General features: G+C 39.5%; 1 protein-coding gene across 2 annotated transcripts in view; it reads right to left on the reverse strand.

The window, feature by feature from the left end:
• LOC124008405 (sodium/potassium/calcium exchanger 2-like) overlaps positions 1-17291 on the reverse strand; it is a 162060-nt gene that overhangs the window by 15019 nt on the left and 129750 nt on the right. For both annotated transcript variants that reach the window (XM_046319666.1, XM_046319665.1), the window contains one exon: positions 17175-17260. In XM_046319666.1, the coding sequence (XP_046175622.1) occupies positions 17175-17260 (86 nt within the window). The remainder of the gene's footprint in view (positions 1-17174; positions 17261-17291) is intronic.

Here is a 17291-nt window from a genome sequence, read left to right on the forward strand (position 1 = left end):
TAAGCAAAAATATTTTCTGTTGGGAGAATATTATTATGACGATTTTGATGATAAATAACATTGACAACTAAATGCCTTAGGAATTGATGATAGAGTTGGTCAGCATGCCCTCACTCTCAGTGACCTTAAGAGAGTGGTGTTTGATGACAGAGATTGGGAAGATTGCTCCAAGCCTGGAGGAGTCCGACACTCTACTTATCAGGTACTATGACATGTCTGGACTGCTGGACCCTCAGTGTGGTCATCTGAATACCAAACAGGTGAGAGACCTCAACTTCGGAAGATAAGAGTCTGCATCGCTGTGTAGGTGACATGGAAGTAGGCAGTGGCTCACTTTTCCACTGAAAAGTGACTCACTGCATGACATGAATCCAAGACGGCCTATTCTTGACAAAATCCAAACCTATCCATCAGTAACCTGATATATTGCATTATTGTGTCAAAGAGTGGTATCAATCACACCATCAAAGGCATGATTTGCTCTAGCTAAAACATGAGGAACAAGCTTAAGAACCTGCGCAATGGCATTTGGTATTTTTGGCTCATCTGCAAAGATCTTGACAACATCTAGTCATGTTTTTAAGATGGAAAAATTACATTTTACATATTTGTTTTATGTGGGCATTGAAGGACGGAGAAGGATCCAACTTGACTCCCAGGTAAATAAGACAAAAAAGAAGAAGAAATAAGACAAAAAACAGCATGCATAACTATTCAACCCCCCCCCCCCCCCCCCAAAGTCAATACTTTGTAGAGTCACCTTTTGTAGCAATTACAGCTGCAAGTTTCTTGGGGTATATCTTTATAAGCTTGGCACATCTAGTCACTGGGATTTTTGCCCATTCTTCAAGGCTAAACTGCTCCAGGTCCTTCAAATTGGATGGGTTCCGCTGGTGTACAGCTATCTTTAAATTATACCACAGATTCTAAATTGGATTGAGGTCTGGGCTTTGACTAGGCCATTCCAAGACATTTACATGGTTCACGTTAAAACCACTCAAGTGTTGCTTTAGCAGTATGCTTAGGGTCATTGTCCTGCTGGAAGGTGAACCTCTGTCCCAGTCTCAAATTTCTGGAAGATTGAAACAGGTTTCCCTCAAGACTTTCCCTGTATCAAGCACCATCCATCATTCCTTTAATTCTGACCAGTTTCAAAGTCCCTGCCCATGAAAAACATGGTGCCCTCGGGGTGATGAGAGGTGTTGGGTTTGCGCCAGACATAGATGGCCAAAAAGCATAATTTTATTCTCCTCTGACCAGAGTACCTTCTTCCATATGTTTGGGGAGTCTCCCACATGCCTTTTGGCGAACACCAAACGTGCTTGCATATTTTTTCTTTCTTAAAGCAATGGCTTTTTTTCTGGCCACTCTTCCGTAAAGCTCAGCTCTGTGAAGTGTACGGCTTAAAGTGGTCCTATGGACAGATACTCCAATTTCTGCTGTGGAGCTTTGCAGCTCCTTCAGGGATATTTCTGGTCAGAGTGGTACTCAGTGATGTGTTGTGTTTGCCCCAAACATAACGCTTTGTATTCAGGACATGAAGTTAATTTCTTTGCCACATTTTTGATAGTTTTACTTTACTGCCTTATTGCAAACAGGATGCATGTTTTGGAATATTGTATTCTGTACAGCCTTCCTTGTTTTCATGATCCATTCTCAGTTTTCTCCTATCGCAGTAATTGTTTTAGTCACCATTGGCTTGATGGTGAAATGCCTGAGCGGTTTTCTTCCTCTCCGGCAACACTCCGGTTAGGAAGGACCGCCTGTATCTTTATAGTGACTTGGTGTATTGATACCCCATCCAAAGTGTAATTAATAACTTCACCATGCTCAAAGGGGTATTCAATGTCTGCTTTTTTTTACCTGTCTACCTTCTTTGCGAGGCATTGGAAAACATACCTGGTCCTTGTGGTTGAATCTGTGATTGAAATTCACTGCTCAACTGAGCGACCTTACAGATAATTGAATGTGTGGGGTACAGAGATGAAATAGTCACTCAAACATCATATTTAACACTGTTATTGCACACAGAGTGAGTCCATGCAACTTATTATGTGACTTATTAAGCACATTTTTATTCTTGAACTTATTTAGGCTTGCCATAACAAAGGGGTTGAATACTTATTGACTTCAGACATTTCAGCTTTTCATTTGTAATTATGGGGTATTGTGTGTCGGCCAGTGACAGAAAATCTCAATAAAAATGTTGTTTTTAATTCAGGCTGTAACACAACAAAATTTAAGAAACAAGTCAGGGGGTGTGTACTTTCTGAGGTTGTGAATTAGAAACATGTAGAAATAATTTGTTGAAACCATCAACTCATTTATATTACAAAAGATAATCATAAGTTGAGTTTGGTTTTCGTGCACCTCAAAGTTTGAATTTGTGAAAATTGTTTGCTGAAGGTAACATTTCCTCTCTTTTTAGAGCAAACAATAGTTAGCCCATAGATTTTATTAATCTGAGCAACAGTATGAGTGATGAGGGTTGAGGTGATGACTATTATTAGCAATAGATCATAGATCAATATATCATAAAACTGATGGGGTGCAGCTGAATTGATCGATGTGCATGGCCATATTACCAACGAGGCTCAATTTCACCAGCTTCCTTCCGTAGTTTATTCTAAGACTGTCCTACATTCCCAATGCGTAATAATAGAGAGTAAAAAAAAACTTTAAAAGAAACTAGGTAGATACAAAAATGTATCGACGTTTAGAGGACAACAACCTATTTCAAAGCACTGGCAAGCCTGTGTGAAAAATACTATAAAAAATAGCTGAAAATCAAGGGGATCCCTTTTGTTACCCAGAGCATTTTTCAGTGTGACTGGTGGGTTGTGGAATGGGGAAGGACGACTAATGTTTTTCCAGTGATGGCAAAGATATCTGTAGATGATTATAAGATCCGAAGTGAAGCTGATTTTGCTTAATAACTTTAAATATGTCCAATATGTAGATTGCCCTTTTAAGATTCATCAATAATTCATCCCAATGTTAACAAAAACATGACATATCCTTTGTGAGTAGGTAATATGCCATTCAAACAACACCAAATTGTGAACCATTTTGGTAAACAGCTGCGGGATGGGTCTGGCAAAATGTAACTACTCTCAAATTCATAGACAGAGATATGGATGGAAGGACTGACCATCGATGAGATCAAAATGACACCCATCCATACCCCACAAGACATACCACCAGGTCTCTTCACAATCCCCAAGTCCGGAACAGACTATGGGAGGCACACAATACTACATAGAGCATGACTACATGGAACTCTATTCCACATCAGGTAACCGATGCAAGCAGTAGAATCAGATTTGAAAAAACACATAAAAATACACCTTATGGAATAGTGGAGAGTGTGAAGTGACACACAGACAGGTACAGACACAGACACACGCATACACAAACACACGCTAGCACAGACACTCTACACACACATACATTGAAATATTGCTGTATGGTGGTATTATACATTGTATTGTAGATACAGTATTTAGTGGTGTAATAATGTTAAATGATGTAATGTTTTACCTTTTGTTTTATGTGTGATGTAAGTGCCTTAAGGTGTTTGGACCCCAAGAAGAGGCAGTAGCTAATGGGGATCCCTAATAAATACAAATACAAAAAACTAAGCTCAAAATGCATTTATAAGTTATATTCTTCAAGAATCAATGGGTATGTATAATGAATTTAAAAGTCTAAAATGGATGTACCAATTGTAGATTGCCCCTTTAAGATTCATTAAGAATGAATCCCAATGTAAACAAAAACATGACATATCCTTTGTGAGTAATACAGCTCCATTTGTTAAAGATTTTGGATGTATGAGATCTAACTTTGGTATCTATGTTTTGGTAAACGTTTGTAGAAACAAGAGTTATAACAGTTGCTGGGCAATGGATAGAATGATGATCTAAGATAAAAGAAGAAAAAAAGGTCAAAAAATAACAAGTAAGTTTGAATGACACAGAGGGCCAGTGTTGTTACAGCTAATGCCTGTTTGCCTGAGGCTGATGCAGTTTAGGTGTTTGTACACACGCAGAAACACACTCTCATTCAAATGTATATACGTGCACATACACTGGGACACACACACACACACACACACACACACACACACACACACACACACACACACACACACACACACACACACACACACACACACACACACACACACACACACACACACACACACACACACACACACACACACACACACACACACACACGTAAATAATGCCATACATGCACTCAAACATCTTCAGTTGGCCTTGCTGTTATGATTTTTGTTGTCCTTGATGTCTTTTGTTTTTTGTTTTCCTTGCCTGAGGCTGATCAGCCTGTCTTTCTTTTTTAAAATTGTGTTCATTTTGTTGATTGTTGGCGCTTTGGGGACAGGGATCTTGGAGGTGGGGAACAGAATTGTTTTATTTCACTCAGGGGGGGGGGGGGGGTCTTGGGTGGTTGAGGGGCAGCTCTTGGGGAACTGTGGAGGGACCAATCGCTGGTTTGAGGCCCCGTTATTGACATTGTGGGAGATCTGTCTATGAGCCCTTGAGCAGGGCGATGACCGTGGTTGCTTCTGTGGGTCGCTCTGGATGGGAGTCTGTTAGATTAGATGTTAGATGTTGAGAGGCTTCACTGCAAGTAGATTGTATGTTTTAATATATAAATATATATATATAATAATAATAAGAAGAACTGGAATAAGATAATGACAACTAAAAAAATTAAAGGGTATTACATCTTGATGGGTGATTGTTAGATATTTACAGCATTTAAAAAAATAAGTGCAACTGAAGTTCATTGGCTCTGCTTGAATACACCAAATTGTCCTTGATGTACAGGATGGATTCACCATGGGATGGGTCATAATGCCATTTATTCTGGTCTTGCCAGTGAGGCTGTTTCCCTTCCTCTTTGTCACTTTGAGTGAGCGCCTGATCACTCTGGTAGCATGCTGTGCCATATGCTTACCTGGCACGGCATAGTGAAGCAAGGAAAGTCTCCTTGCTCGTGCCGGTGCTACTGTTGTGAGTGTGTTTGAGTTTCACACATCCTGAGGTGGTGGGCAGCGGGAGAGAGAGGGGTATAATTGCACCCACAGGCATGCTGGGAGATTACCAACAATAATGACCCACGCTGAGGTCATTTCCACCTTTGCATCAATCCCACAGAACTTCTCTTCTCACTATGCTGAAGTACAGCTCCCAGTGTGGGATTCTTTATCTCAAAGACATTCATCCATTATCGTCCCCATCCTCACAGCTCAAATTAAAATCTCCCTAACATTATATCTAAGCCAATATGACACCAATATTGATGAAAATTTGCAAATCAACTGGACTGGAGGTATAAAACAAACTCCCAGCTTCTTGTCATGAGCTGTTCGTTCCTTACCGAGAACCACATACTGGATTTTAAACAGCATTGGGGGAAAAAAATGATTGGTCAGAAGTAGCTCAATATCTAGGCGTCGGATAAGAACGAGACTACAGCGTACATAAAGGGGCCATTAGATTTGCCACTTCGTGCTCATTTCTGTCCATTAAGAACCAACAATGTGCTACCTTTTTCTAGCATTTCTGACAATGCTAACATATTTTTTTCCAGAAGTGCAGAGTTCTAACACCGAGTCTTTTGCTCGGCAACAACACAGCTGCTTACATGGTGGTGGTATTCAAGCTGAGGTTTGTATTTGTATTTATCATGGATCCCCATTCATGTTATTCATGAATAACTTCTAAATGTAGCATGTTGAGGTGAACTAAACTGCTTGGCGTAACCTTGGACTGTAAACTGTCATGGTCAAAACATATTGATACAACAGAAGCTAAACAGCACTATCAACATGGCAGGTCCTACAGGCAGGTCCTACAGTTTTGTATTGTAAGGTTTTAAAAATGGTGTAACTGGAAGAGTAGCTGCTGCCTTGGATTATGTTGGATAGGCTTCCAATAAATAACACCTTCTGTGTACTGTTAGACAGTTAACTCTTTATCCATAATATAGCAGGGGGTTTAAAGCCATAACACATATGTTTTTCTAGCAGCAGACTATGATCGATAATGTCAAACGCCGCACTGAAGTCTAACAGAACAGACCCCACAATCTTTTTATCGTTATCATTTATCACCCAATCATCAGTCATAATGTGTAAGTGCTGTGCTTGCAAAGAAAAAGTCTCATCTCAGGCTGGCCAATAAAAATAAAAGATTAAGGTGGGCAAAAGAACACAGTCACTGGACAGAGGAACTCTGCCTAGAAGGCCAGTATCCCGGAGTCACCTCTTCACTGTTGACGTTGAGACTGGTGTTTTGCGGGTACTATTCATTGATGATGCCAGTTGAGGACTTGTGAGGAATCTGTTTCTCAACTAGACACTTCTAATGTACTTGTCCTCTTGCTCAGTTGTGCACCGGGGCCTCCCACTCCTCTTTCTATTCTGGTTAGTGCCAGTTTGCGTTGTTCTGTGAAGGGAGTAGGACACAGCGTTGTATGAGATCTTAAGTTTCTTGACAATTTCTCGCATGGAATAGCCTTAATTTCTCAGAACAAGAATAGACCGACGAGTTTCAGAAGAAACTTTGTTTCTGGCCATTTTGAGCCTGTAATCGAACCCATAAATGCTGATGCTCCAGATACACAACTAGTCTAAAGAACGCCAGTTTTATTGTTTATTTAATCAGAACAACAGTTTTCAGCTGTGCTAACATAATTTGCAAAAGGGTTTTCTAATGATCAATTAGCCTTTTAACTTGTTGAGTGTAGGGGGAAGTATTTTGATTTTTTGGATGAAAAACGTACCCATTTGAAATGGCCTATTTCTCAGGCCCAGAAACTAGAATATGCATATAATTGTCAGATTAGGATAGAAAACACTCTAAAGTTTTAAAAACTGTCAAACTATTGTCTGTGAGTATATCAGAGCTGATGTTGCAGGCGAAAACCTGAGGAAAATCAAACCAGGAAGTGGCTTCTATTTTGAAAGCTCCATGTTCCATAGCCTGTATTCGCTCTATTTAAAGGGATATCAACCAGATTCCTTTTCCCATCGCTTCCTCAAGGTATCCCCAGTCTTTAGACATAGTTTCAGGCTTTTATTTTGAAAAATGAGCGAGAAAGATAACATTGCGTCAATGGATAGCAGGGTGTTCGCATGACGCATTATGTTCAGAAATCCACAGGCTCGAGCGGTCATGCACCAACTTGTAAGTCACTCTGGATAAGAGCGTCTGCTAAATGACTTAAATGTAATGTAAAAATGACGTCGCAGACGGAAATTCCAAATAGTATCCGTAATGTAAACAGAAACATGTCAAACATTTTTTATAATCAATCCTCAGATTGTTTTTAAAATATGGAATCGATAATATATCAACCGGGACAATCACTTTTTCAGAGTGGGGCTTGCGCAACAGAGTGGGGCAGCCATTGTCTCTCCCTCTGCTATTGAAAAAGCGATTGCGTGTTTTGCTATATTGCACTTGTGATTTCATTCAAATTAATTATGTTTAGTAATTTTATTTGAAAATGGCGCACTGCAATTCAGCGGGTGTTGATGAAAATGATCCCGCTAACGTGATGGGGTGCGTCAAGAAGTTAAAATGATTAACTTGGATTAGCTAACACATGCCATTGGAACACAGGAGTGATGGTTGCTGATAATGGGCCTCTGTACGTCTATGTAGATATTCCAGCAATTTCCAGCTACAATAGTAATTTACAACATTAACAATGTCTACACGGTATTTCTGATACATTCATGTTATTTTAATGGATTTTCTGTTAATCAATCAATGCAAGTAGATATATTTATTAGCTATGTAGCTAGCTAACATTACCTAGTTAAAGTTAGCTTACTTGTACAAAGTCCAGCAGTTAACCTTTTGTAGCTAGCTAACACCAGTCAGCTGAAAGCTATCTAGCTAACAACCAGGCAAATAAAGGTAGCTTGCCAATGAATGATTTTGTTTTGATAAGCTACTATAGTTACCAACTTAGTTAGCTAACGTAATGTTATACTAGTCAGGTGAGTGCTAACATTGGGTAGGTATCGAACAAACAAGCATGGAAAGCTAGTTTGGTATATTTTGCCAAGTAAGGTTTTTCTTATAATGCTGAAGTCATCATGTGGAAACTGTTAAGATAACAGTTAACTTTAGCTAGCTAGGTAATGTTAGCTAATGTAAGACTAACGTTAACTAATGTGTATAATATCACAATATATCATACTTTTTTACACAAAACATAGATAGTTAATGTTATTTAGGTTAACCTCTTGAATTGCAGAGCGCCAAATTCAAATTAAATTACAAAAAATATTTAATTTTCATGAAATCACAAGTGCAATACACCAAAACACAGCTTAACTTGTTGTTAATCCAGCCGGTGTGTCAGGCTTTACCATGTGATTATGTGATTATGTGAGGACAGCTCTCAGCAGACAAAACATTAAAAACAGCTAGCAGCAAAGTAAATTGATCACGAAAGTCAGAAAAGCAATTTTTAATAAAACCAATAAAACCACCAAACTTTGGGAAACTGCCACCCTGCTCACATTAATTTGCTTTGCATGGACCAAGCTACAGTAAGACGAGGTAGTCAGATTTCAGACAGGAAAAACACTGCAGTTAGCTATGCTACATTTCCTCAACTAAGAACAGCCAAGACCACAACACAATCCATAGAAAATCAATTGCTTTGTTAACTTCTTCGATATAGGGGGCGCTCTTTTAATTTTTGGATAAAAAAAACGTTAAACAAGATATTTTGTCACGAAAAGATGCTCGACTATGCATATCATTCACAGCTTTGGAAAGAAAACACTCTGACGTTTCCAAAACTGCAAAGATATTATCTGTGAGTGCCACAGAACTGATGCTTCAGGCAAAACCAAGATGAAATTTCAGACAGGAAATGCCCCAGATTTTGAAGGCGCTGTGTTCCAATGTCTCCTTATATGGCTGTGAATGCGCAAGGAATGAGCCTACACTTTCTCTCGTTTCCCCAAGGTGTCTGCAGCATTGTGACGTATTTGTAGGCATATCATTGGAAGATTGACCATAAGAGACTACATTTACCAGGTGCCCACTTGGTGTCCTCCGTTGCAATTATTGCGTAATCTCCAGCTGCGTGCATTTTTCCACTTGCTTCAGAGGAGAAACCCAACTGCCACTAATGACTTATCATCGAATAGATATGTGATAAACACCTTCAGGATCGATTCTAAACAACGTTTGCCATGTTTCTGTCGATATTATGGAGTTCATTTGGAAAAAAGTTTGGCGTTGTAATGACTGAATTTTCGGGGGTTTTCTTAGCCAAGCGTGATGAACAAAACGGAACGATTTCTCCTACACAAATAATATTTTTGGAAAAACTTTACATTTGCTATCTAACTGAGAGTGTCCTCATTGAAAACATCCGAAGTTCTTCAAAGGTAAATTATTTTATTTGAATGCTTTTCTTGTTTTTGTGAAAATGTTGCCTACTGAATGCGAGGCTTAATGCTATGCTAGCTATCAATACTCTTACACAAATGCTTGTGTAGCTATGGTTGAAAAGCATATTTTGAAAATCTGAGATGACCGTGATGTTAAAACCTCTTAAGCGCACCCGACACGCAGGCGTCCCATCTAGCCATCTGGAAATGCAAATGTGCTATGCTAAATGCTAATAGCACTCGTTAAAACTCAAACGTTCATTAAAACACACATGCAGGGTACTGAATTAAAGCTACACTTGTTGTGAATCCAGCCAACAAGTCAGATTTTTTAAATGCTTTTCGGCGAAAGCATGAGAAGCTATTATCTGATAGCAGGCAACACCCCGAAATACCTGAAGGGGACGTAAACAAAATAATTAGCATAGCCGGCGCTACACAAAACGCAGAAATATGTGTATTGAATAGCTCCACATCTTCAAATCATGTTCTGAAATTTCTCCTCCAAAACATCCTGTCGGAGATCGGAAGGAATGGGCTCTCTCTTACTTGTTTGACCAAGAAACAAAGCCCAGGCAATTGACAAGACTGGCGACATTGTGTGGAAGCTGTAGGACTTGCAATCTCAGCCCCATGTAATTTGCTTCCCCATAGACAATACATGCAAGTGGCGCATGGATATTTTTCCCAGTTTTCGGTGATCAGTTTTTCTTGCGCTTTTCGATGAAACACACGCTCTGTTATAGTCACAGCCGTGATTTAACCAGTTTTAGAAACGTCAGAGTGTTTTCTATCCACACATACTAATCATATGCATATACTATATTCCTGGCATGAGTAGCAGGGCGCTGAAATGTTGCGCGATTTTTAACAGAATGTTCGAAAAAGTAAGGGGAGACTTAACAGGTTTTAACAAAAGGCTAAGCTTGTGAGCCAATATATTTATTTCATTTCATTTGCGATTTTCATGAATAGTTAACGTTGCATTATGCTAATGAGCTTGAGGCTATGATTACGCTCCCGGATACGGGATTGCTCGACGCTAGAGGTGAAGAAATGGAAAGCTAGTTGTGAACAACATGTATACTCAATGGGGCAGGTGTGCAAATGCATGCTTGCGTCAGACAACTGACCAGACTCGACTGACAGCATCGCTGTTTCAAGAACTCCTGCCTTCTTGCCATTATTATAATCCAATTTTGTGCTGACTGGACTTGACAGTGTCAAGTTACTGTTCTGCGTGTTCACAGAAAATCTGAAGTCGCCCCCCATAAGAAAAAAGTAGTCAGGGGTTCTGCACTCGGTGCACCCAGGTAAAACAACATCAGAATCATTGAGGGGGTTCAATTAAATCGCTGAAAGTTCAGCCAAGTCGCCTCAAAACAAAAATTACGTAATTAAGCATGTGTAGAACCTGCCTAAATGACGACCGACCCGTAGCATTCACGTCTGTAGCCATGAAATGCTGGTCATGGCTCACATCAACACCATTATCACAGAAACCCTAGACCCACTCCAATTTGCATGCCACACCAACAGATCCACAGATGATGCAATCTCTATTGCACTCCACACTGTCCTTTCACACCTGGACAAAAAGGAAAACCTATATGAGAATGCTTTTCATAGACTACAGCTCAGCTTTCAACACCATAATGCCCTCAAAGCGTATCACTAAGCTAAGGACCCTGGGACTAATCACCTCCCTGTCCACATCACCACCAAACTAACATGGTCCAAACACACCAAGACAGTCGTGAAGAGGGCATGACAAAACCTATTCCCCCTCAGGAGACTGAAAAGATTTGGTATGGGTCCTCAGATCCTCAGAGGTTTTTTACAGCTGCACCATTGAGAGCATCCTGACAGGTTGTATCACTGCCTGGTATGACAAATGCTCAGCCTCCAACCACAAGGCACTACAGATGGTAGTGCGTACGGCCCAGTACATCACCGGGGCCAAGCTTCCTGCCATCCAGGACTTCTATGCCAGGCGGTGTCAGAGGAAGGCCTTAAAAATTGTCAAAGACTCCAGCCTAGTCATAGACTGTTCTCTCTGCTACCGCATGGCAAGCGGTAACGGAGCGCCAAGTCTAGGTCCAAAAGTCTCTTAAATAACTTCTACCCCCAAGCCATAAGACTCCTGAACATCTAATCAAATGGCTACCCAGAATACTACTTTTTTGTATTTTCTTAAAACTGCATTGTTGGTTAAGGGCTTGTAAGTAAGCATTTCACTGTAAAGGTTGTATTCGACGCATGTGAAAAATAAATTCTGTGTTTTCACATGAACAAGTGATTGCTTTTGATAACAACACTTTTTCTTCCTTCCCTCTGTTTTTCGCCCGACGACATGACGGGCCAGATAAATCAAACCTCCTCTCTGCATCTTTTTTTTAGCTAACACTCCAGACAATCTATTTAAATTATCTGTCGAAATCATTGTTTTAAGAACAGGCTTCATAGTGTTACCGCCTGTGGATCTGAAGATGACTAAATCAGAGTTAATATCCTGCGTGACCTATATTATGATTGGGAAATAATTTAGCTTGCTAGCTAATTAGCTCATTAGGTAACTTAACCGTGAAACGTGAAGCCTCGTCCAACATCAATCAATGGATTCTCGCCCTGCTGAGTTCTGCAACTGTAAATTAAACTGAGCTAGCTTGCTATGTGAAAATCTGTAGTTAATTAAATGTGTGATTAATAATAATCACTTGATGTAGCTACATTGTCAGAAACAAGTCGCAAGTGAGTCAGTGAGAGTGACTACAGATTTCTGTCAAGGTTCGAGTCCTCACCTCCAGCCAGGTACATACACACCTTGTCTGAAAATGCACAGACCCAAATTTACACAGCTCATGGTCTAGACTATTTGCATCCCGCCACCCTATGTAGACATGATCCCACTCTGTGGACACATTGACCATACTACAACAAATGCCTGTTGCATTATTTGCTTACCATAAGCAATTATTTATATTTTTCAGGTCATCATGGTGACAGTCTACCTACCACAATGAGGATGACCAGATCCAGATTCCATCAACAGTCATTCAGCATTACTTGTATCTGATGCAGGACTCTCCAACCCTGTTCCTGGAGAGCTAGTGTCTTGTAGGTTTAAGCTCCGACCTTGATCCAGTGCTCCTGATTCTAATAATTAGCTGGACCCGGTTTCCCCAAAGCATCTAAGTTCTTTGTTAGAACCTTCTTAGCAGCATCGTTAAATCTCTGAGCTGTTTCCCAAAACCAATGTTTCTAAAGTTGCATTTGAAAACAATCGTTATTTACCGACTGTCTCAGACCACTCGTAGAAGTGAATCGTTAGATGCGTTTTCTTCCTTACCCCATCACTTTATACACGGAAAACCTCCACTAAAAATAGAATTAAGATGTTTATATGTCTCTCTGTGACCACCGATAACTTCACAACGAAGTAGATTACAAATACAAAGTTGCCAATGTCTTTACAGTTGTTACAAACAAACAAAGGATAAAAATATGCTTCAAATGAAAACAGAGATGAGTGCATTAAAAGACAAATAGCCTACAGTATAGGCTATAGGCCTATATAATTCAATAATATAGAAATCATCTAAAATGTTGATTAAATGTTGTTGCTATTTGTAGGCTACTGTCTGTCATTTTTGCCTCAGTATATTTAATGTTTAACAACATATGCACAATGATGTACTAAATCTTGAGTTAGTGTATTATTATTGGTAAGCATTAGAACAAGCCGCCTCAATATTTGCAGTCATAAGGGATCATGTCTTTCTAGGAGTTGATCCGTCATCAGTATTGCGGAATAATTCTAATATTAAGGTAAGCTGTTCCGAGAGCAGTGTTGCCTTTTTTTATAGATCCTATCAGTTCTCTCTGCAATGTTTTGGGAAATGCATGTTACATCTTCGTCCGTTGTAGGAAAGATGCATTGGTAAAGCACTCGTAAGCCTAAGTTCCATCGCTATCGGGAAACCAGGCCCTGGTTCATAAGCTGAATCAGGAAAGTTACAGCTGGAGTTTGAGCGATAACCTAAAAGAGGATTATGCAGGAGATCTGAAGCTCCACCTAGTCCAAGGCGACCCCTCTCTTTTTAAACCTCTCTCTATTATAGCCCTCTCTGGTGATTGTGAATTGCCCCACTCCACTAGGGACTGAGAAGGATGACAACACAGACAGCTTGCAGCTTACACATTTCACAAAGTCATTCAATGTTTGATTAATTTACATTACATCATCATTTTAAATAAAGTGAATAATCTTTTTTGTTTCTTATTCTTATTATGCTCTATGTAAGTAATTAAGAAGTTCCACTAGCTAGGTTAATATGGATTGTGCTGATGACTCAATTACAAGAATGTTGTAATAAAGACTTGAATGAAAGATTGTCATGTTTTATATTGTTATACTTCATGTAACTGGTCATCACATGCCTCTTGCATTTCAATATGTTATTTGAATTACACAATTGCCAGGCAGAAAACTGAGGATATATCAGGCTAAGGACCTTACTGTTAGATGCAACAAAAGTCCACAGCCATCTCGGATATTGCTGGACACCTTCCTATATACGATTTTGTGATGAAACTGTCCAAATAATATTGGAGATATGGCCAGGAGAAGCTAATACTAATGATCAAGGGAATATGGTCCTACCTTTAACATTCCCCTATGTGTGTTTGCTCAAACTGTCAGAGGATTCAATGCCACATTATGCTATTGTAGCTAGTTATGTAACTTTAGACAAGCATTGATTTGATTAAATTGGCTAGCTAATGTAGCTGGCTACAATAGACAGGTTGGGTTGCGATTTCTATTTCATCAGCCTCAATTCTGAATATGGCTGAGATAATAACTGAATGTATGTTCGGTTTCAACCTTCGATATACGGAGTTAGCTAGTTACCTAACTTGTGCCATAGCTGCGGCTGTTTTTTATTTTTTTCTTCGTATCGTAGGTAATGTTATTGCTAACACTATACTTGTCGTTGTTCACTCGGACGGGACGTTATTTACTCGGCAGCCTGCATAGCTAATAGTTAGCTGGCTAATGTTATCTAGCTACAATGTAAGCAGAAACATATACAATTTTAAAGCATACCGGCTATCTGATTTAAGATACGTGTTATCTAGCTAACTAGCTAATAACTTTTGCCACTAGCTAAATACTGTCTGCAAGGCAACTGTGCCAAGTAGCTAGTAATGACAGGAGAACGAGGTAGCTTCGATTCGTCACAGCCCCCAATATAGGTTGAATAGATATCCAATCAATACATGCTGCATTCTAACTTTAAATGATATGGATGATCTGTAATCCAAATTCTGTCTATATTTTCCTTTTTCTCCTTCAACAAAAATTAAATATTAGCCTGTTAGCCTCTGTGTAATTAGTTAGTTTTCCTTCATGATTTGCAGTAAAAGATAGAGAAAACAACACCTTTCTCGAATACTCAAACGGAAAGCACTTTTGATATGTAATCTTTGTCTATCATTCAAGTGTAACTGTTTATAAATTAGTAGGATTTCTTAAATGTCTTCTTAGAGAATTCCTACCGGAGAATGCTAAATTTCTATCCACCCTTCTAGCGAGAAAACCTGCAAGCAGATTGCGGTGTCATCTGCTGACCATTTAGGGAACTAAGTTCTCAATCGGTGTGCTAAAATTTGTTCCGTAATATGAAGTATTGACGGAGAACTTTTGTGAATTATTCAACGACTATTGTTCGCATCTATAATAAACATTTTGTGTCTGTAATAGAAATTGTGAATTTGCATATTTTCTAACCATGCATCTGCATACAGTGCTTTAAATGTCTGAGGAGCTCTATGCATATTAAAGCCACATTTACGTTTGTCTCTAAACCACAGTAATTCTGTTTTTTTTTCATTTAATAAATGTGCAGGTTCATCATTCCGTAACTCTATGGTTCATATCTTTGAGGTTCTACAGCATCTGACTAGTACCTTAGTAACTATGTGCACAAGAGGCTGGCAGGGCGTTATGAAGTTTGATGCTTAGTAGAGTTGAAGTCGGAAGTTCACATACACCTCAGTCAAATACATTTAAACTCAGTTTTTCACAATTACTGACATTTAATACAAGTAGAAAATCCCTGTCTTAGGTCAGTTAGGATCACCACTTTATTTTAAGAATGTGAAATGTCAGAATAATAGTAGAGAGAGATTTATTTCAGCTTTTATTTCTTTCATCAAATTCCCAGTGGGTCAGAAAATTACATACACTCAATTAGTATTTGGTAGCATTGCCTTTAAATTGTTTAACTTGGGTCAAACGTTTTGGGTAGCCTCCACAAGCTTTCCACAATAAGTTGGGTGAATATTGGCCCATTCCTCTTGGCAGGGCTGATGTAACTGACTCTGGTTTGTTGGCCTCCTTGCTCGTACACGCTTTTTCAGTTCTGCCCACACATTTTCTAAAGGGTTGAGGTCAACGCTTTGTGATGGCCATTCCAATACCTTGACTTTGAAATCCTTAAGCCATTTTGCCACAACTTTGGAAGTATGCTTGGGGTCATTGTCCATTTGGAAGACCCATTGCGACCAAGTTTTAACATCCTGACTGATGTCTTGAGATGTTGCTTCAATATATCCACATAATTTTCCTACCTCATGATGCCATCTATTTTGTGAAGTGCACCAGTCCCTCCTGTAGCAAAGCACCCCCACAACATGATGCTGCCACCCACGTGCTTCACGGTTGGAATGTTGTTCTTCAGCTTGCAAGCCTCCCCCTTTTTCCTCCAAACATAATGATGGTCATTATGGCCAAACAGTTCTATTTTTGTTTCATCAGACCAGAGGACATTTCTCCAAAAAGTACAATCTTTGTCCCCATGTGCAGTTGCAAACCGTAGACTAGCTTTTTTATGCCAGTTTTGGAGCAGTGGCTTCTTCCTTGCTGAGCGGCCTTTCAGGTTATGTCGATATAGGACTCGTTTTACTGTGGATATAGATACTTTTGTACCTGTTTCCTCAAGCATCTTCACAAGGTCCTTTGCTGTTGTTCTGGGATTGATATGCGCTTTCCGCACCAAAGTACGTTCATTTCTAGGAGACATAACGCGTCTCCTTCCTGAGCGGTATGACGGCTGCGTGGTCCCATGGTGTTTATACTTGCGTACTATTGTTTGTACAGATGAACGTGGTACCTTCAGGCGTATGGAAATTGCTGGATGAACCAGACTTGTGGAGGTTTAAAAAAAAAATCTTGGCTGGTTTATTTTTACTTTCCCATGATGTCAAGCAAAGAGCCACTGAGTTTGAAGATAGGAATGAAATTATTGAACAGGTACACCTTCAATTGACTCAAATTACATCAATTAGCCTATCAGACGCTTCTAAAGCCATGACATACTTTTCTGGAATTTTCCAAGCTATTTAAAGGCACAGTGATCTTAGTGTATGCAAACTTCTGACCCACTGGAATTGTGATACAGTGAACTATAAGTGAAATAATATGCCTGTAAACAATTTTGGGAAAAATTACTTGCACGAAGTAGTTGTTCTAACCAACTTGCCAAAACTATAGTTTGTTAAAAGAAATTTGTGGAGTGATTGAAAAACGAGTGTTAATGACTCCAACCTAAGTGTATGTAAACTTCCGACTTCAAATGTATGTGTGCCCACTTGCTTGCTGTTGGATTTATGTTGGTTTATGTGTTTATGTGTGTGCTTAAAATGGGTTTCTTACCGCAGCTTCCCCTTCTTGTCCAGCAGTGCCATTCATTGGTGGTGTGACTTCCACCTCGACATTCGAGCTGTTTGGAAGATTCGTATCTGCATATTATAAAAGAGAAAACATAGAGAG

This window comes from Oncorhynchus gorbuscha, linkage group LG21 (assembly GCF_021184085.1).
Source record: "Oncorhynchus gorbuscha isolate QuinsamMale2020 ecotype Even-year linkage group LG21, OgorEven_v1.0, whole genome shotgun sequence".
In the NCBI taxonomy this organism is placed as follows: Eukaryota; Metazoa; Chordata; class Actinopteri; order Salmoniformes; family Salmonidae; genus Oncorhynchus; species Oncorhynchus gorbuscha.